A 10,000-nucleotide genomic window follows, 5' to 3' on the forward strand; every position below is an offset into this window, starting at 1 on the left:
GGAAAAATATAATCAAACATCTGTGTCTACAGTACACTCTCAATGTCACCAGACAGGTTAGATGCTTTTGGGTTCAGATCTGGCCTCATAGCCAAGATCCAACTTCCTGCCACAGGACGAAGGAGGACAGGGACTCGCTCACCTGGCCAGCACAGGTGCAGCTTTCCGGCTCCAGTTTATTCAGAGGCTCCTCACCTGACCTGTGGGTTTGGAGGTCAACATCCTTATGGACCAGAGATGCCACAAACATTGGTCTCCTCAGTTTCTAGCAGGAATTGTTGAGTGTGTCGCGATTGTACAAACTGTAGCTCCCTGTTTTGGTTGTTGTTTTTTTGAGAGCAGAGTGCACAGTGGGACCTTCTGTGCTGAGCCTGATTTTCTAGATTCCGGGAATCGTCACCCTTTAACATCTGGTGGATCAGTGTGGACCACAACTGGCCTCCTGTTTGGGGTTAGGTCTGTAAGGCTTTTGCTCTGTCTACTCAACAGCTGGAGGTTTGAGATAACACCGACTAAACTGTTGGAAGCGTATTGTAATGCATACTGTAGAGGGAATGATGGGGACTCTTTCCCTGGACTAGATATTGTAAATCATTTTAAAGACTGTGCTGGACGTCTGCTGTAGCCCACCCGCAGTCTGGCTGTTATGGGGGAAACATTGTGAAGACAAAGATCCCAATGACAACCCATGACAAGCTCATCTGGGGCTCAACAAGGAAGTCAGGCCTGAGTGGAGAGCGCTTTATAAGCCCCCACTCACTAAAAAGTTTGGAGATCTGCAGTGGAGGATCTTACGTGGCTGTGGGAGCTTTTGTGTCACGTACAAAATTGTACGTACAAAAGCGTACAAAATTGCAGTATTTAAAACATGACTAAAATAAATTTTAAAAAACACCAGCGCTCTGTACTCAACCCTCCTCCCATCACTTATACACCCAACCACTGCAGAGTCATCAGAGAACTTCTGAAAGTGGCATGACTTGGAGTTGTACCGGAAGTCAGAGGTGTATAAAATGAAGAGGAATGTGGAGCTCCTGTAGTACTCAACACCACTTCAGACAGAACACTGCCCAGCCGGACAAACTGACGTCTGCACCCTAACCCATCCGCTGATGATTTCACCTGAGACAGGTCCCTCCAGTACCTTCATCACATGAGATGTGAGGGCAACTGGTCAGTAGTCATTGAGGCCAGATGGAGTCGTCTTCTTGGGGACTGGAACCAGGGAGGACGTTTTCAGACCTGAAGGCTTTCTTCTTCTTGTTGAGAAGAACTTTCAGCTCAGTGGGGATCCAGGGCTTGCTTTTAGGATAGCAGCATACAGTCCGGGTCTTCAAGGTGGTTTGTTCACAGAAGGTATTCCGTGATGCAGTCCGAAATGCTGTTGATGTCCTCCCCATGTGGCCCACAGGGTACATCCAAGTCAGTGGACTCGAAGCAGTCCTGCATTTCCTCAGTGGCCACCTGAGTCCACCTCCTCACACACTGTGAGGAGGTGGACTGTGTTTGTCCAGTGTGACATGTTTGAAGTCACCAGTTATGGCTATAAAAGCATCAGGATGTTGCGTTTGAAGCTTTGCAACAGTGTAGTGAATGGTGTCGCTATACAGTCACATCAGCTGATTGAGGAATGTAAACAGCGACAGCAATGGTGGACGTAAACTCCTTCGGCAAATAATATGGGCGCATTCCCACTGCGAGCAACTCAATGTGCGGGCTGCAGAGACATATTAATCCTTCTGATTAATATGTCTGGGATTACACCATCTTTCACTCACATATAGTGCAATCCCTCCTCCCTGGGTTGAAAGGTTAAAAATAGATTTCAGTTTTTACTAACCATGTAAAATAATTCACGAGTGTGTGGTGCTTAAACAATGTTCTATGTTCTGTTGATGGGAAAGAGCGGATTTTTGGAGTTAAACTGATTTTGTTTTTATTTATTTATTTATAAATGTGGTAACTGGATTTACAGTGTGAGCAAATAAAGGAGTTTGGAAGAATTGTCTGTCCATCTGTCAGGTTGCGGTTGTTCCAGAAGTTCGACACGTTCAGGATCTTGGTGTGTGGAGGAGACGGCAGCGTCGGGTGGGTTCTGTCAGAGATTGACGCCTTAACGCTACACAAACAGGTGTGTTAATGTCCCCACATTGTGAAAATGTCCTCACAGTGTTAATGTCCCTTCAATGTGTTAATGTCCCTTCAATGTGTTAATATCCCCACAGTGTGTTGATGTCCCCACAGGGTGTTAATGCCCCACAGTGTGTTAATATCCCCACAGGGTGTTAATGCCCCACAGTGTGTTAATGTCCCCACAGGGTGTTGATGTCCCCACAGGGTGTTAATGCCCCACAGTGTGTTAATATCCCCACAGGGTGTTAATGCCCCACAGTGTGTTAATGTCCCCACAGGGTGTTGATGTCCCCACAGTGTGTTGATGTCCCCACAGGGTGTTAATGCCCCACAGTGTGTTGATGTCCCCACAGTGTGTTGATGTCCCCACAGTGTGTTAATATCTCCACAGGGTGTTAATGTCCCCACAGTGTGTTAATGTCCCCACAGTGTGTTAATGCCCCACAGTGTGTTAATGTCCCCACAGTGTGTTAATGTCCCCACAGGGTGTTGATGTCCCCACAGTGTGTTAATATCCCCACAGTGTGTTGATGTCCCCACAGGGTGTTAATGCCCCACAGTGTGTTAATGTCCCCACAGGGTGTTGATGTCCCCACAGTGTGTTGATGTCCCCACAGGGTGTTAATGCCCCACAGTGTGTTAATGTCCCCACAGGGTGTTAATGCCCCACAGTGTGTTAATGTCCCCACAGGGTGTTGATGTCCCCACAGTGTGTTGATGTCCCCACAGGGTGTTAATGCCCCACAGTGTGTTGATGTCCCCACAGTGTGTTGATGTCCCCACAGTGTGTTGATGTCCCCACAGTGTGTTAATATCTCCACAGGGTGTTAATGTCCCCACAGTGTGTTAATGTCCCCACAGTGTGTTGATGTCCCCACAGTGTGTTAATGTCCCCACAGTGTATTGATGTCCCCACAGTGTGTTAATATCCCTACAGGGTGTTAATGTCCCCACAGGGTGTTAATGTCCCCACAGTGTGTTAATGTCCCCACAGGGTGTTAATGTCTCCACAGTGTGTTGATGTCCCCACAGTGTGTTGATGTCCCCACAGTGTGTTAATATCTCCACAGGGTGTTAATGTCCCCACAGTGTGTTGATGTCCCCACAGTGTGTTGATGTCTCCACAGTGTGTTGATGTCCCCACAGTGTGTTGATGTCCCCACAGTGTGTTGATGTCCCCACAGGGTGTTAATGTCCCCACAGTGTGTTAATGTCCCCACAGTGTGTTAATGTCCCCACAGTGTGTTGATGTCCCCACAGTGTGTTAATATCCCTACAGGGTGTTAATGTCCCCACAGGGTGTTAATGTCCCCACAGTGTGTTAATGTCTCCACAGGGTGTTAATGTCCCCCTATATCATATGTGTGTTTCAGTGTCAGCTCGGGGTTCTTCCTCTGGGGACCGGGAATGATCTGGCGCGGGTTCTGGGTTGGGGTTCAGCCTGTGACGATGACACTCAGCTGCCACAGATCCTGGAGAAACTGGAGAGAGCCAGCACCAAGATGTTAGACAGGTGAGACAGGTCACTGATGTTAGACAGGTGAGACAGGTCAGACAGGTGAGACGGCCCACTGACCTTTGACCTCAGATCATTTGAAGCGTTTCTCTTCTTTTCCTGCAGATGGAGCATCATGGTCTATGAGACCAAGTTTCCACGGCAACACTCTGCTTCCACCTTCACAGAGGACTGCAGTGATGACTCTGAGGTAACAGGAAATGACATCACAGAGAGACAGACAGACAGAAAGAGGTGCTCAGTGCATGATGGGAGTTCTCCAGCAGTCGAGACCTATAGCAGCATAACTAAGGGATGTTTCAGGACCTGATCCAGAACTATAGGCTTTATCAAAGAGGAGCGTTTTAAGTTTAACTTTATGTAGAGATGGTGTCTGACTCTAGAACCCAGAGTGGGAGCTGGTTCCACAGGAGAGGAACCTGGTAGCTGAAGGTTCTACCTCCTGTCTATAATCAGCTACAACATCTGGATCAAGAGTGGGCTTTTTAAGCAGAGGTTTAATTACAGTTACCTTAAAAGCTTGTGGTACGCAGCCGGTTAACAAAGACATAAATCTGATTCAATATGAAACTGTCAATTAGGGTGAAAACTTCCTTAAACAGTCCAGTTGGGACAGAGTCTCAAAGACAAGTTGTTGGTTTAGAGGATGAAACTAGTGACGTCAGTTCAGAAGATCAACTGAAGAAAAGAGGTTCAAATATAAATCTGTTAACGGATTCCCTGGTGTTTGTGTCCTGTGATGCAGGCTCAGCAGATACTGACATATGAGGACTCAGTGGCTGCTCACCTTTCCAAGATCCTGACCTCAGACCAGCACTCCGTTGTCATCTCCTCCGCAAAGTACGACTGGTTCTGACTCTTGTTCGAGCTCTAGTTCTGGTCAATACTCTGGTTCTGATTCTGTGTATTCTTGTGTTCAGGGTTCTGTGTGAGACGGTGAAGGATTTTGTGGCGCGTGTTGGAAAAGCTTATGAGAAGAACACAGAGAGTTCTGAGGAGTCAGACACCATGGCCAAGAAGGTACGACTCACCTATTTTTCATTTGATGAGTCATTTTTCTGTTCCTCTGATGAGTCATGCTTGTTTCTGATGAGTCGTGTTTTTCTGTCTCAGTGTGGCGTACTGAAGGAGAAACTCGACTCGTTGTTGAAGACGCTGAACGAAGAGTCTCAGGCGTCCGCCGTCCTCTCCCCTGCTCCCCCCCCCACCATTGCTGAGGAGCAGGAGGAGGTAGAGGGTATTGTGCTGCCCCCCCCCCTCCCTCCTCCTCCTCCTCATGCCCCGCTCAGCTCCGCCCCCTGCTCCACACGGGCTAACATGTCGTCTTCTGCCGCCATCTTTAAACCCAGAGAGCAGCTGATGCTGCGAGCCAACAGTCTGAAGAAAGCCATCAGACAGATCATCGAGCACACAGAGAAAGGTACGACACACGCACACGTCTTCATGCACGTCTGGTGACGAGCGGCGTCTCACCTCCGTCCTGGTGTTTTCAGCTGTGGACGAGCAGAACGCCCAGACGCAGCAGCAGCAGGTTTTCTCTCTGAGCCGAGCGGAGGAAGATGAGGATCTGGTGGAGGAGGAAGAGGAGGAAGAGCTAGAGGAGGACAAGATGTCTCTGCAGTCATCGTACAGCAACAAACAGCACAACACGCGGCGAGGTGACAACACCGACTGATTACTGTCACTGAGAATCTGATCATGGTTATTGTCTGTCTGACTGAACCTGTCTGTCTTTTCAGTCAGTAAGACGCACTGTGAGAAGCTGATCAGTAAAGGAAGTCTGTCATTGGGCAGCTCTGCATCACTTCCTGTCCAGACAGGAAGTAGAGAGAACATGCCCACGATCAACACAAAGATCCTGTACCCAGGTGAGTCCAGTTGTCATGGTAACAATGTGCTGATGCAACGTGATGACAAACACACTTTGTGTATCTGTCTGTCTGTGTCTGTGTGTGTGTGTATGTGTGTGTCTATGTGTGTGTGTGTGTGTGTGTCAGGCTCTCTCTCCAGTAGTTCAGTGATCAGTCGTCTGTTGGTCAACACCGACCCGTTCAGCTGTGACCCCGACAACATGTAAGTCTGATGATGAAGATTTGATGAAGAACTCTCATTATATTCTGAATAAAAACTGTCTGTCTGACCTGTCTGTCCATCTCTACCTGTCTGTCTGCAGGGACTGTTTCACCGAGAAGTGTGTGATGAATAATTACTTTGGAATCGGACTTGATGCAAAAATTTCTCTGGACTTTAACAACAAGAGAGATGAACATCCAGAGAAGTGCAGGTAAACATGTTTGACATGTTCACACATCACATGTTCACACATCACATGTCACTCCACTCGTGTTACTGTTTCAGGAGTCGGACTAAGAACATGATGTGGTACGGAGTTCTAGGAACCAAAGAGCTGCTGCACAGAACCTACAAGAACCTGGAGCAGAGGGTTCTGCTGGAGGTGAGACGAGGAGATTCACTGACAAACAACTCAGATCTTAGAGGGCCCATATTGTGTAAAATACATTTTCTGGGCTTTTACTATCTGTAATGACTTGAAGGGCCAGTAGGGGGCCTTAAAGTATGAAAACAGTCACTCTGGACTTTTTCACTCAGTCCCTTCTAAGAAATGTGTTTCGTACTTCCTCCCCCAAATGAGTCATACGGGATCGCACTCCCCACCCAGCCGGTACCAGTCCAGCCTCCGAACATAGACTGTATATAAGCTCCGAACCCACCGCCCCGGCTCCCCACCACCACCACTCCCCCCCTCATCCCCTCCACACCGAACACGACACCAAGCAGACTTGTTGCTGAGAACGATACTATTCGAGACCAGCGGTTACGCTTTATTTCTTCCGAAGTGCCGGAGCATTTCAGGAAGTGTGTTGGTGTGATCGGCTCACTTCACCACAGGCTCCTCTCGGATACAGCTGCTCCACACTGCTCACCGCATGCTCTACATGCAGCAGTACGGAGTAGCGTAGACTCCTTACTAAAACTCGGGACTGTAACTCGGGACGTTACTCCTACACTGGCCGACTGTCCTGCTAAAACTTGAACAGACATGAGGACGCTGTAACTCACCGTTCAGAAACCTCCTGTTGTATCGGACTGTAAATATGTGGCCGCTCTTCTACAGATGTATCTAAACATAACAACATGACTCTCAGCTGTGTGTGATCGTAAATGCGCCCAAAAGAGACCGGTGATAGGCCTGGTCGCGTGTCACTCAAAGTGCAGTCAGCCAATCAGGCTCATGCTGGAGGAGGGGCCCATAAACACTGAAAACAGCTGCAGAGGCAGGAGAGAGGACATGGAAATACACATTGCAGCCGTTTTTAAGACTTTAAACCACTGAAATGTCATTTTAGGGAACCAATACCTCAGATTAAGTCCCAGAAAGGTGTGAAATATGGGCCCTTTAAAAATATAAATTAATTTACTCGAGCTCAGTACCCTAACCCAACTAGATAAAGAAGAGTGACATGTGGTTGAGATTCAGTCTCAGGTCGACTCGCTGTTTCCCTGAGGACGCCTGACACTCCAGTCACAGTCTGTTGATACATGAGCTCAGCTGAACGCCTCCTCGGACCGATGTGTCCAAATCCACAAATCAAATATCAATGTGAAAACAACAGTTATATATATAATGATATATAAAATATTCTAACTTATTTCTCAAAGTAAAATAGATGAGTCTCAGTAGCACAATATACACAACGTAATGTGTGTGTGTGTGTGTGTGTGTGTGTGTGTGTGTGTGTGTGTGTGTGCAGTGTGATGGGCGTCCCATCCCCCTCCCCAGTCTTCAGGGAATCGCAGTGTTGAACATACCGAGTTACGCAGGAGGAACCAACTTCTGGGGAGGAACCAAAGAGGATGATGTAAGAACTCTACCTGTCTGTGTAGTGAACAGTGTCATGTGGTCAATGAGGTTTTGACATCACCTGTCTCTCTCTCTCTGTTCCTGTCTCACTGTCTCTCGCTCTCCATCAGACGTTCACTGCTCCGTCCTTTGATGATAAGATTCTGGAGGTGGTGGCGGTGTTCGGCAGTATGCAGATGGCCGTGTCCCGAGTCATCAACCTCCAGCACCACCGCATCGCACAAGTAAACCTGTCTACTTGCCTACATGTCTGTATCTCTGCATACTTGTCTGTCTGCCTACCTGTCTGTGACATTGTCTCTCTCTAAGTGTCGGACAGTGAAGATCACCATCCTGGGTGATGAGGGCGTTCCGGTTCAGGTGGACGGCGAGGCTTGGATCCAGCCTCCAGGTTACATCAAGATCATCCACAAGAACCGAACGCAGACTCTGACCAGAGACAGGGTGAGTGGATCGGGCTTCAGGATCAAACTCAGGTTCAAATTTAGGATCAGACTCAGGTTCAGGCTCGGACTCAGGTTCAGACTCAGGATTAGGTTCAGAGTCAGATTATGGATTAGGTTCTGGTTCAGATTATGGATCAGGTTCCGGTTTAGGATCAGGTTCAGACTCAGATTCTGCTTCAGGCTCAGACTCAGATTCAGGATCAGACTCAGTTTCTGGTTCAGACACAGGATCAGGTTCAGACTCAGGTTCAGAATCAGGCTCAGGTCCAGACTCAGGATCAGACTCAGTTTCTGGTTCAGACACAGGATCAGGTTCAGACTCAGGTTCAGAATCAGGCTCAGGTCCAGACTCAGGGTCAGACTCAGATTCAGGTCCAGACTCAGGGTCAGACTCAGATTCAGGTTCAGACACAGGATCAGGTTCAGACTCAGGTTCAGAATCAGGCTCAGGTCCAGACTCAGGGTCAGATTCAGGCTCAGGTCCAGACTCAGGGTCAGACTCAGATTCAGGTTCAGGTTCAGACTCAGGTTCTGGTTCAGACACAGGATCAGGTTCAGATTCAGGCTCAGGTCCAGACTCAGGTTCAGACTCAGGTTCAGGTGTGAAACGTGTGTGGCGTCATGTAAACATCAGGACCTGCTGTTGTTCCTAATAAATGTTATAATTGTATAAAATCCCAGGAAGATGAACATGTATTTAATGGTGGTCGCAGGCGTTTGAGAGCACCCTGAAATCCTGGGAGGACAAACAGAAGTGTGAGTTTCCCCGAACGCCCCCCCCACAGCCCCCCCTCTACTCACAACCTGAGATGGTCTCCGAGGACGACGCGTCGCTCGTCAGTGAGTTGGGTCAGGCAGCGGGGGCGCTCATCCACAGGTAAACACAGGGCCCAGCTCAGGAATCTATGTTCATACATTTTTGCAAGTCCACTATTTAAAAACTCTGTTAAAGACCTTTTCGTTATCAGTATTAATATATATTTGAGTAATATATGTGAGTAAGGTCCATTGATAAAATATTGATCAGATATTAACAAATGTTTCCTGATGTGTTGATGCTTCAGTATTCGTGAGGTCGCTCAGTCTCATCACAGATTGGAACAGGAGCTGGCTCACGCTGTCAACGCCAGTTCAAAGGCCATGGACGTTGTCTACGCCAACTCAAAGAGCTCTGAGGTAGGACACATCATCAGATCGTCATGTCCTCTACTGTCCTGTTCCCTTCTGTCCTTGTTTCCTCTGTCCTGGTTCCTACTGTCCTGTTTCCTTCTGTCCTAGTTTCCTTCTGTCTTAGTTTCCTTTGTCCTGGTTCCTTCTGTCTTAGTTTCCTCTGTCCTGGTTACTTCTGTCCTGGTTCCTTCTGTCCTGGTTTCTACTGTCCTGGTTCCTACTGTCCTGGTTCCTTCTGTCCTGGTTCCTTCTGTCCTGGTTTCTACTGTCTTGGTTCCTACTGTCCTGGTTCCTTCTGTCTTAGTTTCCTCTGTCCTGGTTACTTCTGTCCTGGTTCCTTCTGTCCTGGTTTCTACTGTCCTGGTTCCTACTGTCCTGGTTCCTTCTGTCCTGGTTTCTACTGTCCTGGTTCCTACTGTCCTGGTTCCTTCTGTCTTAGTTTCCTTTGTCCTGGTTCCTTCTGTCCTGGTTCCTTCTGTCCTATCTGTTCCTGTACTTGTCCTCCAGCTGGACTTACTGAGCTGTATGAAGACATTTTGTCTCTGTGTGTCCTCAGGCTCTGAGCTGCAGTGTGGTGGTTCATATGGTGAATAACGTCAAAGCTTTAATCAGTGAGACGGAGCTGCTCCTGACTGGGAACATGTCCATGGTAACATGTCCTCATGTCTTCATGTCCCCTTCAAAGACTTGAGCCAAAGTTTACTCACAACTTGTTTATTATCATAATTTCTGTGAACTTAAACCCAAACCTGTGAGCGCATTACCAGGTCCAGGTCCAGGTCCTGACTCTGGTCTGTTTGTGTGTCTGCAGCAGTTGGATCCTCCTCAGCAGGAGCAGTTGAACACAGCTCT

General features: G+C 48.0%; 1 protein-coding gene across 4 annotated transcripts in view; it reads left to right on the top strand.

The window, feature by feature from the left end:
- LOC117772439 (diacylglycerol kinase delta-like) overlaps positions 1-10,000 on the top strand; it is a 22,859-nt gene that overhangs the window by 7,912 nt on the left and 4,947 nt on the right. For all 4 annotated transcript variants that reach the window (XM_034603571.1, XM_034603567.1, XM_034603569.1 and 1 more), the window contains exons 10-27: positions 2,023-2,131; positions 3,507-3,646; positions 3,755-3,839; positions 4,395-4,489; positions 4,570-4,669; positions 4,763-5,069; positions 5,143-5,307; positions 5,389-5,517; positions 5,647-5,722; positions 5,823-5,933; positions 6,008-6,104; positions 7,423-7,530; positions 7,643-7,756; positions 7,842-7,976; positions 8,692-8,855; positions 9,043-9,154; positions 9,705-9,797; positions 9,960-10,000. The exon at positions 9,960-10,000 is cut by the window's right edge. In XM_034603571.1, the coding sequence (XP_034459462.1) occupies positions 2,023-2,131; positions 3,507-3,646; positions 3,755-3,839; positions 4,395-4,489; positions 4,570-4,669; positions 4,763-5,069; positions 5,143-5,307; positions 5,389-5,517; positions 5,647-5,722; positions 5,823-5,933; positions 6,008-6,104; positions 7,423-7,530; positions 7,643-7,756; positions 7,842-7,976; positions 8,692-8,855; positions 9,043-9,154; positions 9,705-9,797; positions 9,960-10,000 (2,181 nt within the window). The remainder of the gene's footprint in view (positions 1-2,022; positions 2,132-3,506; positions 3,647-3,754; positions 3,840-4,394; positions 4,490-4,569; positions 4,670-4,762; positions 5,070-5,142; positions 5,308-5,388; positions 5,518-5,646; positions 5,723-5,822; positions 5,934-6,007; positions 6,105-7,422; positions 7,531-7,642; positions 7,757-7,841; positions 7,977-8,691; positions 8,856-9,042; positions 9,155-9,704; positions 9,798-9,959) is intronic.

The sequence above is a fragment of the Hippoglossus hippoglossus genome, chromosome 13 (assembly GCF_009819705.1).
Source record: "Hippoglossus hippoglossus isolate fHipHip1 chromosome 13, fHipHip1.pri, whole genome shotgun sequence".
Classification (NCBI taxonomy): domain Eukaryota; kingdom Metazoa; phylum Chordata; class Actinopteri; order Pleuronectiformes; family Pleuronectidae; genus Hippoglossus; species Hippoglossus hippoglossus.